Consider the following 14,841-nt stretch of genomic DNA (forward strand, 5'->3'; position numbering starts at 1 on the left):
GAAGAAAGGCCCCGGGCCATGGTCCTCAGATTTCAGCTCAGAATAAACTCTCCCAAATTTTCATTTATAGATTGGTTATGGATTATTTTCGTTGACAACGGCTAACTGTATACCGGTTTCACTTGTAGTTTTGTAATATAAGAATAGTTACTAATAAGGTTCCTTACATGTAGCAGTTGTTTTCCCATTAGTTCTCCTATTTTAAGCGTCAAAGGGGTGGGGTATGGGGGAGGCTGTGTGTAAGCAAAGAAGGTATTTTTATTAAATTGTCATTATTATTATAGTCGTTCCCACTTTGAGGTAGGTGATGGAGTTGCCTCCGGAAGCGTACTTAAACCACGGTACCGTCCACTGCTGGCCGCTCGATTTCCTCCCATGCTCGCTCCATAATGGCTGCTGCAATCCACGAGACCCGATTCCCGGCGTGGGGCGGCGCCAAAGTGGTTTGTCCTTATCGCGCCGCCGTAGTCCGCCCGCGGCAGCATGTTGGCCCCCTCCCGCCGAGGCGCGAGCGCCGCAGTGGGCGGGACCTTACGCTGCGCCCGCTGTGCGTCGGTGCGTGAGTCCGACCCCGCGCGCTCCGGAGCGGCCCGTGAGCTCACACTCGGCTTCCACTGAGCCTTAGCCTGCTTGCCGCCGTAGCCGTCATGCTGGGCGCCCCTCTTCGCCGCTGCGCGGTAGCAGCAGCCGCAGCTGCCCGGGCCAGCCGTCGAGGCCTCCTGCACTCCGCCCCGGCCCCCGGCCCCGCCGCCGGTAAGGCCCCCGCCTGCCATTGCCCGCGCCCGCGTGTCCTTGCGGTGACCTGGGCCCCCGCCGCCACTCGAGAGTTGGTTCGCCCCGCGGCCTAGTCCCTGCTCTGCGGGCGGGGGGCCGAACCCGGTGACCACTGGCCGCTCTCTCCGCTGCCTTCAGTTGTGGAGGACTGGAGGACGTGACCCGGGGGCCCTCCGCAGCGCGACTTCCTGGTGCGGGCACCGCGGACTGGTCAGGTGTGGACCAGCTGTGGGCGCCGCGGAGGGGACAGCCCACCTCAGGCGCCTACCGGACCCGTTCGGGTCCCGGGCCGTGGCCCTGCCCTGGCACTGACCCCTGCGGCCACCTGACTGGGAGCGTCCGCCACCAGCCCGCCGCGCTTCGGCGAAGGTGACATTGAGCCACAGGGCGCGCTGCTCAGTGTAGGAGCGGGGTGGCCCCTCCGGGGACCCGGGCACCGCCGCCCCCAGCGCCTTCCGAAAATACAATATGCTTCCGTGTGGGACACAGTATACTTTGTTATCATGCATTTCCTGGTTGGCGTTTTGTGTGTCATTTTCACAGACCGTGCTGTCATTTTTAGAGACTGTTGTGCCGCGTTCTAATTCTTCCACGTTTACCATAGATAGATGTGTGTGCTTGTTTGCGGGGGTCTGGAAGAGAGTCTGAATTGATAGGTTTTATGATGAGAACATTACTCTTTTCGAAGATTGGGTACCACAGACCCGGAAATACTGGGTTCTGCAAACATGGGGAAGGGTTCTTTTTTGCTTCGGATTAGAAGCCTGATGGCTTGATTATGAAGTGTGTTGCTGATTCCTGCCTCTTATTTTGTCTTATATGTATTCCAGGAGGCTTTGTGCCCAGCACTGCACTTTTAATTATTGTAGCTGCTCTTTGATCGTGGTCCATGGTGTTAGTATATGCTACATTATGAAATTTAGCCCCTAAGCATGCATATTTAAACACATGAGCTCAGAAACTCAAAACCAGTAAGGTTGTTCTCTTGACTATTTTGCGTGTTTTAATTAGACACTTGAGAACCTAAGGAGTGTGTTTTGCTTCATTCAATGTAGACTTTATCATAGAAGGGCGAGGCTGGCATACACTTCGAAGACCATGGAGACCACCTTATAGAAAAAGAAACTGAGGCCCGTCCTGGGAAACGGACTCCTTTATTAGTGATGGAACCATTTTCTGTTTCTTAGTTATAGTTATTTTCGGCGCATCCTGATGCTTGTCAGATTTTATGTTTTTTTGTTTCTTTCCTTATCTAAGTGCTAAATCAGCAAATACTGCTTTAATTTTTTCATACAGATACGTTTTGGGGAGGTTTCTTAGGTCCCCTTCAAAAGAATAGCTGCATTTTGTGGCAGGTTTGGAAATGGCAGAGGTTTTTGGCAAACTGTAGATTAAGGAGTTCCTCTTTTCTTAGTAAGTTTGGACATAGTGTTTTATCTCCTAGGCATTCTATTCCCACTCTTGAGTATAGTTCATAAACAAAAAGCTTTATCTTAGGTGTTTGTCCCATAGACCTAAATATTTGCCACAAGGAGGCAGTATTGGTTACATTTATGTCAGCTCCTTTCTAGCTGTGACCTTGGACATGTTAACCTTAAGACTCAGTTGCCTCATCTCTAAAATCAGGATAATATTTGGTAGTTGTGAGGTTTGAATGAGATAATGTAACTCTTAGCACCTTGCCTGGCACAAATGCTTAGTACGTATTTGCTTTATTGTAGTGCCTTTCACTTTTGTATATTATAGGTTGAGGTTTGTTATCAGTATGAAACTGAAGAGATTTTATGCACTTGTGAGTCAGAAAGGATTAAGGTTCTTGGATGAGGCTATCCAAGGTCAGATGAGAGTATACTTGAAAGAGAGCTCCAGAAGGGTTAACCTGAGGGGCCTCAAGTTTGCTCTAGTTGAGTAGTAACTCAAATTCCATATTTGGTCTGTAAAGAAGCCTCCAACTTGAAACAGAATTTTTTCCAATAACTGCTGAAATTGGATAATTAAAATGTTTTGGTGTTTTTTTTTTAAGATTTTATTTTTCCTTTTTCTCCCCAAAGTCTCCTGGTACATAGTTGTGTATTTTCAGTTGTGGGTCCCTCTGGTTGTGGCATGTGGGACACCGCCTCAGCATGGCCTGACGAGCGGTGCCATGCCCGCACCCAGGAGCCAAACTGGCGAAACCCTGGGCCACCGAAGCGCAGTGCCCAGACTTAACCACTCGGCCACGGGGCCGGCCCCTAAAATGTTTTGAATATTGGTTAGATTCTCTAGTCAGCCCTCAAAACCTATACAACCTGGAAGGGTGGGAGTTTTCTCTTTCCCTTTCTTGGTGCACGGCTGAATTTAAGTAGCACTTTTTATTACCTTCCAACCTTCTTTTCTGCACCACTTCCACATTTCTAAATTTCCAGCCTTTGGGCCCCAAGGTGTAGGGATGCTCTAAGCCTTGGACCTCAACAACCCTGCCTTTGAGCTTGTTCATGTGCCCTTCACATTATTTGTTTCTTTCTCTTACTCCTAGCATTACTACCACCAAAATGACCATTCTTTGGGCTTTGTCTGAGCTGATCAGTTATTAGATGGAAAGCTATCTGATTTAACTAAACTTAAACCAGAGAGATTAATGAGCCTCTTAATTTTCTAAATATGTTAGCTTTTTTAATAGAGTGCTTAATTGAATGCCAAAAAGCAGTTTCTGCTTTTTAGTTTGAGGTCGTAGGTGTGTCCCTGTTTTTTACAGCTGCTTCCTTTTTCCTGCTCTGGAAACTTTAGGTTCTATAAAAGCTCTGAGCAGTTGTTTTCCAAGATAGGTTGCCCTGCAAGCCTTAAAACTAGGTGGAAATGCTGTACACTGTACTTAAGTTGGGTTGGTGGGGAGAGGGAAAGAATGCCTATCTAGTTTACCTAAGAATCAAAACATTAAGCATATGGGGGACATGTTCACAGCTAGGAGAATAGATCCTATTCTACCCATTCCTGGAATTAGCAATATAATTTAAACCATGAGGGAAAGTCTGTTTTTGCCCTCCTGTAAGGGGTGCATGCTTGGTATTCTAAATAGTTGTTTCATATTAGGTTTTTTTGGAGTGCAACCAGTTTATAATTTGGGACTCCTAGAAGGAAGGTGAACAAATCATTGAAGGTGATCCATTGATGTCCTTGACTAGGATTTGCAGTTGCTGGTCATCTTTTTCACTTAGAAAACAAAGTCCAGCTACCAGTCACCTGGTGAAATCCATGCCCAGCAGTGAGCAAAAGGAATTGGTTATCATGAAACACTTTTCTGGGTGATAGGAAAGGTGCACTTAATAATTACCTCTGGGGAGGGAATACATTTATTTCCCTTTTCTTGGGTAAATACTTTGAAGTGAAATTACTGCATAGTATAATAGGTATGTGTTTAACTTGTTAAGCTGCTAAACAGTCTTCCAAAGTTGTAGCATTTTACATTTGCACTTTAAATATTCAGCTAAGGGTAACTTTAATATTTGAAAAAGGTAGCTTATAAGTTTTTGCTAACAGTGGGTTAGAGGGTTGTTGTGATCTATGCTTCCCAATATATTAAATGAATATTAGTCCTTACGAGTTATTAAATACCCACATAGTTTTGTTTAAATGTTTGCATTTACTAAGTTCGTTTAGATCTAGGGATCCATTCTTTTTTCTTGTCATAGAGATTAAAGGGTGTCCAATTCCAGCCCATTTATGTACATCTCCCACTTTGTTCTGGGCCTGGACTGTGGAGCTAATTTAGGTCTCTGAGAAAATTGGGACTTGTGTTGTGATCCTCTGCGACTTTGGCAGGTATTTTGCTATAGGCTCAAATAGTAATTTAAGTGAGAATTCTTGTCCTTGATGTAGCAGTGACAGTCCATCTCCAGGACTGGCCAGTTTTCCATCTTTGTCTCTTTTCTTTTTTTTTTTTTTCTCTCTGCTCTTTCTCCTGCCAGTTATTGCATTAAGGATGTATAGGATATTCCTGACATTTAGATTTTGGAGTATTCTTAGAACTGCAGTGGAGGTTTCTGAGTAGTTACTGTTTTTTTGATATGTTAAGCCTTTAAAAATAACTAGAGGGCCAGCCCTGTGGCCGAGTGGTTAAGTTTGTGTGCTCTGCTTTGGCGGCCTGGAGTTTGCAGGTTCGGATCCTGGGCATGGACCTACACACTGCTCATCAAGCCATGCTGTGGTGGCATCCCACATATAAAATAGAGGAAGATTGGCACAGATGTTAGCTCAGGGACAATCTTCCTCACTCTCCGTCCCCCCCAAAAAATTAGAAATTATACTAAGCTTGTCTAATTCATGTAACAGGAAATGCAATTTGAAGAATGTTTATTTCTGTAAATTATGATTAACATAAATAGAAGATCAACTAAGACATTTTTAGATAAAATTAATTTATAGCTGGCATTTACTGAGTATTTAAGGTGCTAAGCCCTGGGCAAAGTATTACCTGGCTTCCTTTTTTTTTTTTTTTTTTTTTTTTGGAGGAAGATTAGCCCTGAGCTAACTGCTGCCAATTCTCCTCTTTTTGCTGAGGAAGACTGGCCCTGAGCTAACATCCATGCCCATCTTCCTCTACTTTATATGTGGGACGCCTACCACAGCATGGCTTGCCAAGCAGTGCCATGTCCACACCGGCAAAGCCCAGGCCACTGAATCGGAACATGCACACTTAACTGCTGCGCCACCGGGCCAGCCCCCTGGCTTCCATTTTTGATCATCATAATCTGCTAAGATAGTGGTATCCTCATTTTGGAGATAATGAACATAAAACTTGAGTTAATTTTCCAGGGTCAAACAGTGGGACAGTGAAAAGCTGAGAAGTATCTGACCACTAGGCTCTGCTGCCTCTTTTTTTTTTTTTTTTTAAGATTTTATTTTTCCTTTTTCTCCCCAAAGCCCCCAGTACATAGTTGTGTATTTTTTTTTAGTTCTGGGTCCTTGTAGTTTTGGCATGCGGCATGCCATCTCAGCATGGCTTGATGAGCAGTGCCATGTGCACGACCAGGATTCGAACTGGCGAAACCCTGGGCCGTAGAAGCAGAGCACACGAACTTAACCACTCGGCCACGGGGCTGGCCCCCTGCCTCTTTTTTTTTAAGACTGGCCCTGAGCTAACATCTGTTGCCAATCTTTTTTTTTTTTTTTCCCCTTCTTCTCCCCAAAGCCCCCCAGTACATAGTTGTATATTCTAGTTGTAGGTCCTTCTGGTTGTGCTATGTGGGACACCACCTCAACATGGCCAGATGAGTGGTGCCATGTCTGCACCCAGGATCTGAACTGGCAAAACCCTGGGCCACTGAAACAGTGTGTGTGAACTTAACCACTGGGTCACAGGGCTGGCCCCTCTGCTGCCTCTTGAAACCCAAAGAGAAAATTTTCTTCTCCCCCTTCCCGCCTACCCAGAGGTTGTTTAGAAAGAATCCAGATTTTCTAACTCCCAATTCAGTGTCCATTTGTCAGGCAGAAACTAACAACGGAGAGGCTTTTCATTTGGTCCTGCAGAGGGTATATTGATTGAGAGCAGAACACTAAGTGTGTCCTGTTTTCTTGACAATGTTATATTTAAAAATCTTACTTCTTAGAAATCTTAAGCACTGAAAGCAGTGTTTTTTTCATTGGATGTAACTCAGAGGGCATATTCTCCCTTAGGGGATTTATCAGAATTTGCAAGGAAGGGGCTGTAGCTTGATAAAATAATTTTTAAATTACATTGCTTTATCAGGATGTGTAAATTTTTTTAATTAATTTTTTTTTGGAGGAAGATTAGCCCTGAGCTAACCTCCATGCCCATCTTCCTCCACTTTATATGTGGGATGCCTACCATAGCATGGTGTGCCACGTGGTGCCATGTGCGCATCCGGGGTCCGAACTGGCAAACCCCAGGCCACCAAAGCAGAACGTGTGAACTTAACCCGTGCGCCACTGAGCTGGCCCCGTAATTTATTTTTAAATATAATTTAATGGAGGGCATAAGATTTTTAAAAAATTTTATCAAGAAAATATAGGGGCCGGCCCCGTGGCGCAGCGGTTAAGTGTGCACATTCTACTTCTCGGCGGCCTGGGGTTTGCCAGTTCGGATCCTGGGTGTGGACATGGCACTGCCTGGCAAAAGCCATGCTGTGGCAGGCATCCCACGTATAAGGTAGAGGAAGATGGGCATGGATGTTATGTCAGGGCCAGTCTTCCTCAGCAAAAAGAGGAGAATTGGTAGCAGTTAGTTCAGGGCTAACCTTCCTCAAAAAAAAAATATATATCTTATAAATTTACTTAGGAACTTAGAATTGACATTATTTTAAATTAGGAATTAATACTCTACTTATTGCAAAAATTCAGACATTATGGAAGTGTATGAAGAAGTAAAGTTTTTCCTTCCAAAGGTAGCCACTGTTAACAATTTCAAGCTAGCATTACACATTAATGGGAGGAAAGCATAAACATACATATATAGTGCTTTTTGTTCTACTGGTTTTTCTTTGCCTAATTTTTAAGATTTTTTTCATATCAATACATAAGATTTGTTTCATTTGACCTGCTGAATAATTTTCCTACCATGACATAGATAATTGATTCAAAATGATACAAATCAAATGTATTTAATACCTTTGAATTGTACACTAAAAGATGGTTAACATGGTAAATTTTGTGTGTAATTTTAATGCAATAAAAAGAAAAAACAAGCAAAAACCTTATACTGACGAGACGTGTCAAGTGCTACTTCTGTATATTGAAGTTATTGCTCTTTCTCCATTGTAGCTGTCCAGTCGGTTCGCTGCTACTCCCATGGGTCACATGAGACAGATGAGGAGTTTGATGCTCGCTGGGTGACGTACTTCAACAAGCCAGATATTGATGCCTGGGAATTGCGTAAAGGTAATTGGAACATAGCCATATTTGTCTATTTTGGTATAGAATTATGAACTGCTTTGTAGTCTTCCACTACTTTGTTGAAAGCAACTATTTTAAAAACATGTATCATGTAAACTGGGTATTGTCTTGCAACTTGCAGTTAAGAAAGTTTATAACTTCCATAGTGTTTCTTTTAAGGCAGGCACTATTGACATTTTGGGCCAGATAATTCTTTGTTGCAAGCACTGTCCTTTGCATTGTAGGATGTTAGATAGCATCTTTAACTTCTATGCATTAGATGCCACAAGCTCCCCCAAGTTGTGACAACCAAAAATGTCTCCTGGGGGACAAAATCACCCCTGATTGAAAACCACGGCTATCATGATAGATCAGGGTGAGCAAGAGTTAACAGTTTTGTACCTTTTAAATAATTTATACAAGTCGTCATTTGGTTCTCTTCCCTTCTTGGTAATAATTTGGGTTTTTTGTTATTTTTATTCTCAGTTATGATTTGTCTTGCCCTGAATAAGTGCCCAGTCTAAGTAAGCTAGAATTTGTTTTTCCTAAATTTGCAGATGCACATTTAACGTGAGTAGTATTAATGATAACTAGTCTCTTGGGGCTGGCCCCGTGGCCGAGTGGTTAAGTTCGCGCGCTCCACTGCAGGTGGCCCAGTGTTTTGTTGGTTCGAATCCTGGGCGCGGACATGCCACTGTTCATCAAACCACGCTGAGGCAGCATCCCCCATGCCACAACTAGAAGGACCCACAACGAAGAATATACAACTATGTACCGGGGGCTTTGGGGAGAAAAATGAAAGAAAAAATCTTAAAGAAAAAATGATAACTAGTCTGATAGTTAGACTAGTAGATAACTATTTTTAAGTGTAGGCAACTTATCTCAGACCAAGAGTTCAGTCTTTATGACTGTATTCTAGCATTGTAGTCACTGGTGTCCTTTGTTTAAATATTTTAAAATAAATAAAAGCAAGAAACCTAAGTGCTTCAAACTTCTCTGCAGGAATGTAATGACTCAATTTTGCTGCAACCAGGGAAATTCTTATTGAATAATCTTGAGTAGAAGTGATGAAAAGAATGGCAATTCTGCTTTCCCATTAAGAGAATCTTAAATTTTATGATGTGTCATTTTGTGCAGAGCCTAAAGTAATCATGTCCAGTCATTTTTTGGTTGAATGTTTATGAGTCTGTGTGCTAATATTTCTCTATATCTCCTTAATGTCCTCATTTGGGCTTCATTAACTCTCCTTAAGCATTTCTCTGGGTGTTTTTAGATTACTTTCCAATCAAATTTATTTTAAAGCAACCAAAGTACATACATTGTACTAAGATCTAAAGATATGAGTTGAAAACAGCCCTCTTGTTTGAAAACAAACCAGCTAATTATTATTGAAAATTGTGTTTGCATTTAAGAAAACTTTTGGGTTTTTTTCCCTTCAGTCTGCATGCTACTGCATACTTCTTTCTTTCCACTAATTCCCTGGAAGATCCACTATGATCTTATCATCTAGAATTTGTTAAAGGCAGATTCTCTCATTTTGTAGATAATAGAGGCCTAAACAGACAAGATCACATGTCTGTTTCAATACAAATATAGATAATTAAACTGTAGTTTAAGTAAGGATATTCTAGGTTGATATGGCCCCTCTTTTTAATTTGACAGGGATGAATACACTTGTTGGCTATGATCTGGTTCCAGAACCCAAAATCATTGATGCTGCTTTGCGGGCATGCAGACGGTTAAATGATTTTGCTAGTGCAGTTCGCATCCTAGAGGTTGTCAAGGTCAGTGAAATAATAATGCTAAAGAAGTTCTGGAAGTGGGTGGGCCGTTGATTAGGTGTCAGCATATTCTGTGGTTTTTAATCAGTTCTCATTTTTAGCGGGAATGTACGTTGCAGTTAGAATCTTTCTGGAGGGCAGTTTGGCAGAATTTATCCAAGGCCTTAAAAATTGTGCTTGATATCCTTTTGTTCAGCAATTCCATTTGAGAATTTATCTTAAAGAAATAATTAAGGATCTACAAGGGGCTGGCCCCATGGCTGAGTGGTTAATTTCCCACACTCCACTTCCACAGTCCAGGGTTTCAGCGGTTTGGATCCTGGGTGTGGACCTAGCACCACTCATCAAACCATGCTGAAGTGGCGTCCCACATAGCAGAACTAGAAGGACCTACAACTAGAATATACAACTACGTACTGGGGGGCTTTGGGAAGTAGAAGGAGAAAAAAAAGATTGGCAACAGATGTTAGCTCAGGGCCAATCTTAAAAAAAAAAAGGATATACAAAGGTTTAACTACAATTTACCTTTGTGCTATTTGTTATTTGATTATAGTTTCTGATTTTTCTGTAATGAACAAATAAATACAATGCATTTTAAACAAGAATTTTATAAATAAAAAAATAGAACTAAAAAGACTTAGAATTTGTTAAAGGCAGAATAACAGCAGCTTGGCGCTGTCTTAATCCATTTGCCTTTTTAATGTTTGTCCCTGAGGTACCCTGTGACAGTATAGATAAAATTATATGTCATGGTGAATGAGTATTCGTCAAAACTCTCTTGTCTTGGAAATAAGTGTTCTCTAAGCGTAGCTCTCCAGGAAAAGATATTATGGTCTAGAAGAAAGAGATTCAAAGTCTGTAAGAGGGAACATGTGACATTACTTTTTCTACAACAGGTACGATAATTAAGGGTTCTGTAGGCTATCAATCCGTTCAGCACCAGCAGCTAATTCAGTTAGAGTCTGAAATTAGAGACAAATTTAAAAACTCTTCTTGTGTTAACTTAATTATTCCTGTTGCCTGCTGGGCACATTTAATTACCTTCACAAAATTCTGTCATCACCACCTTCTTTTCCAGTAACTCAAGGCTTTAAAATATTTATTTTTTCCCCCTGGATTTAGTCTTAATTGTCTTAGGTATTCTCAAGGTATCTTAAAAACCTACCTTGAATAGTGCCTACATAAGTTGTTCTCTTCATTGAACAAATATGTTAACTTAAAAGTAGGTGACTTCGGGGCTGGCCTGGTGGTGCAGCGGTTAGGCTTGCATGCTCCACTTTGGCTGCCCAGGGTTCACAGGTTCGAATTCCAGGCACAGACCTGTGTACTGCTCATCGAGCCATAAAAGTCCTAAAAAGAAGTAGGTGACTTGTATTCTCTGTCACTATCCTCTGTATATTTGATTAAAAGCATTTTCAAGTTCATTGTAATAGAGATGGCTTTTCAGAGAGCTAAATGTGAATATTTTCTTTGCTGTCAGGACAAAGCAGGACCTCATAAGGAAATATACCCCTATGTGATCCAGGAACTTAGACCAACTTTAAATGAACTGGGAATCTCCACTCCAGAGGAACTGGGCCTTGACAAAGTGTAAACCCCATGGGTAAGCAACTCACTACTGAATAAGGCAGGAAAGAATCTAGAGAGAGATGAATGAGCGACATTTCAGTATTCTCAGAGTAAGACCTTTTAATGGCCTTGTTAGAGGCTGCGAGCATAGAGGTTTAGAGAGTACCAATGATGATAAATTTAAGGAGCTAGAATTGTTATTTCTAGTTGTTATAATTCTTCTCTTACTGGTGTAAAGGCAAGTAAAAACCTCCTTAATTAAAAATCTATATACAGTATTTCAAAGATAGAGAGCCAGTGCCAGTGGCCTAGTGGTTAAGTTCAGCATGCTCTGCTTTGGTGGCCTGGGTTCAATTCCTGGAAGCAGACCTACACCACTCGTCTGTCAGTGGCCATGCTGCTTCAGGAGCTGACATACAAAAAGAGGAAGATTGGCAACAGATGTTAGCTCAGGGCAAATCTTCCTCAGCAGGAAAAAAAAAAGAATAGCATAGAGAATAAGTGCAACCACACCCAGATTTTCAGATATTATTTTGCCATATTTGCTTTGGTTCCACCCCCCCCCCCCCAAGAAATGACTGGTTTCACATAGAGTTGAAGCCCTCTGTGTACCCTTCCTTAATTCCAGCCCTTTAACCTCCCCCAAACTAAAGGTGATCCACGGCATACAAGGTGCTCATCATGCCTGCTTTTATTCATATTGTTTATTTTTAATAGCAGAGTTTTATTAATTTGATGGCTTTGTTTTTGTGTGCCCAAGTTAGAATTTAATAGTCAAGTAAGTACTCATTAATAATAAAAACTTATTTGAGAGCCAGCCCTGACAGCCTTGTGGTTAAAGTTCAGCGTTTAGCGCTCATCACTTTGGCAGCCTGGGTTCACTTCCTAGTTGCAGAACCACACCACTCATCTGTCACTTGCCATGCTGTTGGTGGTGGCTCACATAGAAGAATTAGAACGACTTACAACTAGGATATACAATCATGTACTGGGGCTTTGGGGAGGAAAAAAAAAAGAGGAAGATTGGCAACAGATCTTAGCTCAGAGTGGATCTTTCCTTGCAAAAAAAAAAGAAGTATTTGATACCTTGTTCTCTATGGAAGGACAGATTAGGTAATAAAACCAGCCATAGGATTAATGTGGTGAGCAGTGTGCAGAAAATTCTTTGTGAAACAGAAAATAATATAAGCAGTAACTCAAAGTTTTATTTTATTTAACAAACACATATTGTGTATACTCTTACTGTGTGTCAGGCCTGTTTTAAGTGCTCTATAAATATTAACTCATTCAATCCTCATAAGCAGTCCTGTGAGGTAGTTAGTATTGTTATAATTATTCCCATTTTACTGTTTTACTAATGAGGAAACTGAGGCACCTTGTCCAAGGTCATACAACTAGTAGTGGAACCCACATTTGAACCCAGGCAATCTGGCTCCGGAGTCCATTGTCCTTACTATGCCACATGTCCTATATACCATTTTAGTATTGAGGCATTTACTAAGGCCATACTCTTATTTCTCAGAGGTAAATAATGAGGCTTAAAGAGAGGATTTGTTTCATAAGAGTAAGAGGGAGTTGATTTTTAAAACTGGAGATACTCTCTTATCAATAAAAGTTTCAATAAAAGTGGTGTTAAAATTATTTACGGTGCTAATATCAAATCCCTCACTAGATAAAGAACCACTGAGCCTGGTTAAGACATCATTAGTGAACACATATTGAAACATGTATTCAAAAATCTTGGAACTTGGGGCCGGCTCCGTGGCCGAGTGGTTAAGTTCGCACGCTCCAGTGCAGCAGCCCAGGGTTGTGGCTCGTCAGGCCACATTGAGGCGGTGTCCCACATCCCACAACTAGAAGGATGTGCAACTAAGATATACAACTGTGTACAGGGGGGGTTTTGGGAGATAAAGCAGAAAAAAAAAAAAGATTGGCAACAGTTGTTAGCCCAGGTGCCAATCTTTAAAAAAAAAAAAAAAAATCTTGGAACTCAAAGAATCCCTATTATATTCAGTCTTCCTGCTGACAAACTGAGCAGAAAATGCCTAAGGTTTATAATCCACTTTTGGGATCTCTTTTTAAAGCTTGCTTTGGAGCAGGAGTCTTAATTTTATCTTTGTCCACCCCAATACTACCACTATCGCCACCAACTCCCTAAAATCAGATAGCTCATCTTTGTAATAAATGGAAAGAGTTTTTTTGTGTGTGTTATTAAAAGTTTCTGTGAGTACTTGGAGAAAACTATTGAGAATAGAAGATTTCCTAGTTATATTTTTGAAGCTCTTGTCTGTGGTTCATATTCCATAATGGACTCTTAAAAGGTTGTCTAAACATTTGGGCTTAATTTTCATTTTATCAAGTATTATTCCAAGAAGTTCAGAAGATCTTTGTGTTTTGGATATATTCTAGTTGCAGCAGCATTATATTTCTTTTAAAATTTTTTTAAAAGGGCAACTCCCCAATACTTTCCTGATTGGAAAAGACTACTCTAGTAAGTACCAGGTGTATAAACAACAAAAAAGTCACAGCTAGTCCCCTGTAAGTTGACTCTAGGCAAGATTAAGTAAGAGCAGAAAAGGCTACACAGAGGCAGTGATTTCCCTGGACTCTTGCTCTAAAGGTTGTTTTAGCAAGATTTCTTCCTTTTTGTATCCTGTCTGATTCTTCATTTTTTTCTCTTACAGATGGGCTTCCCAAGGATTTATTGATAATGCTACTTGATTGTAAACAGTCACCTGGAAATACTGATGATAACATATTACCTTATTTGAACAAGTTTTCCTTTATTGAGTACCAAACCATGTAATGGTAACTTGGACTTTAATAAAAGGGAAATGAGTTTGAACGGAAATTAGGTATTGTTGATGTGTTTACATTGAAAAGCAGAAAATAAACTGTTACAGGGCCGTTGATTTCACGATTGTTGCCACCTTACGCGCTGAGAGAACTGCTTTAGTTCTCTGGGAACCATCTGATGTGAAAGTCAGCTAATTAAACAACTTTGGGCACTGGCTGGTAAATTAGCTAAAGGCTAAAAGTTACGTATATGGAATTTTCTTGTTGACGGGACCAGCAAGCACCAAAGGCTTAGGGGGTTGGTTGTCTGTGGGGATAGATCAAATTGTGTGCCTTCCTAAAAGCGGTGAAATAAAGTTTAAAAGTCGTCACTGAGATAGTCTTGAGGACGTGCTGTGTGGTGGGCAGCTCGTTAGTGCCCCTTTCCTTCCCTGCCTGTTCTTCCCTCGAAGTGCAGGATTAGCCTTGGACAAAAAGAATTTACCTGGTGGATTTGGAGACTTTCTGCTTAAAGAACTGAGTAAATGGATTTACTTCTTGAGAGAATTAATAAAATACACAAATCCTGTCTTACTTCAGAAGCCCCATAGTACTGGAAACCAGCTACTGGATAAAGAGGTTCCAGGTCTAAGTGACTTCTAGTCTAGCCAGTTCAGACTGCAGTGTCAGGGAACGGGATTGATATCAGGTTGAAACTGAGATGTCTTCTCTCCTAAAACCACGTAAGGAGAAAATCAGTTTTGGTAAGGTTTTAACACAAATGACCTTTTATAAAAAGTTGATCTCAGGGCTGGCCCAGTGGCACAGCAGTTGGGTATGCACGTTCTGCTTCAGCAGCCCAGGGTTCGCCGGTTCAGATCCCGGGTGTGGACATGGCACCGCTTGGCAGGCCGTGCTGTGGTAGGCATCCCACATATAAAGTAGAGGAAGATGGGCACGGATGTTAGCTCAGGGCCAGTCTTCCTCAGCAAAAAGAAGAGGATTGGTGGCAGTTAGCTCAGGGCTAATCTTCCTCAATAAATAAATAAGTAAATAAATAAAATACAATGGTTTC

The 14,841-nt window shown here is 41.5% G+C and overlaps 1 protein-coding gene across 1 annotated transcript; it reads left to right on the forward strand.

The window, feature by feature from the left end:
- Nucleotides 1–456: 456 nt before the first annotated feature.
- Nucleotides 457–13,842, forward strand: COX5A (cytochrome c oxidase subunit 5A). The gene is made up of 5 exons (XM_014841378.3): nucleotides 457–753; nucleotides 7,531–7,647; nucleotides 9,304–9,425; nucleotides 10,903–11,025; nucleotides 13,676–13,842. Exons 1-4 carry the CDS (start codon nucleotides 648–650, stop codon nucleotides 11,014–11,016), a joined length of 459 nt encoding a protein of 152 aa, XP_014696864.1. The 5' UTR covers nucleotides 457–647; the 3' UTR covers nucleotides 11,017–11,025; nucleotides 13,676–13,842.
- The last annotated feature ends 999 nt before the right edge of the window (nucleotides 13,843–14,841 follow it).

Source organism: Equus asinus, chromosome 2 (assembly GCF_041296235.1).
Source record: "Equus asinus isolate D_3611 breed Donkey chromosome 2, EquAss-T2T_v2, whole genome shotgun sequence".
NCBI lineage: Eukaryota > Metazoa > Chordata > Mammalia > Perissodactyla > Equidae > Equus > Equus asinus.

What these genes read in the sequence shown, in the direction of transcription:
- COX5A (XM_014841378.3), top strand. Translation starts at nt 648, where the DNA reads ATGCTGGGCGCCCCTCTTCGCCGCTGCGCGGTAGCAGCAGCCGCAGCT. An exon ending in GGCCCCCGGCCCCGCCGCCG is followed by an intron (nt 754 to 7,530) that starts GTAAGGCCCCCG and finishes TCTCCATTGTAG; the next exon opens with CTGTCCAGTCGGTTCGCTGC. An exon ending in TGCCTGGGAATTGCGTAAAG is followed by an intron (nt 7,648 to 9,303) that starts GTAATTGGAACA and finishes TTAATTTGACAG; the next exon opens with GGATGAATACACTTGTTGGC.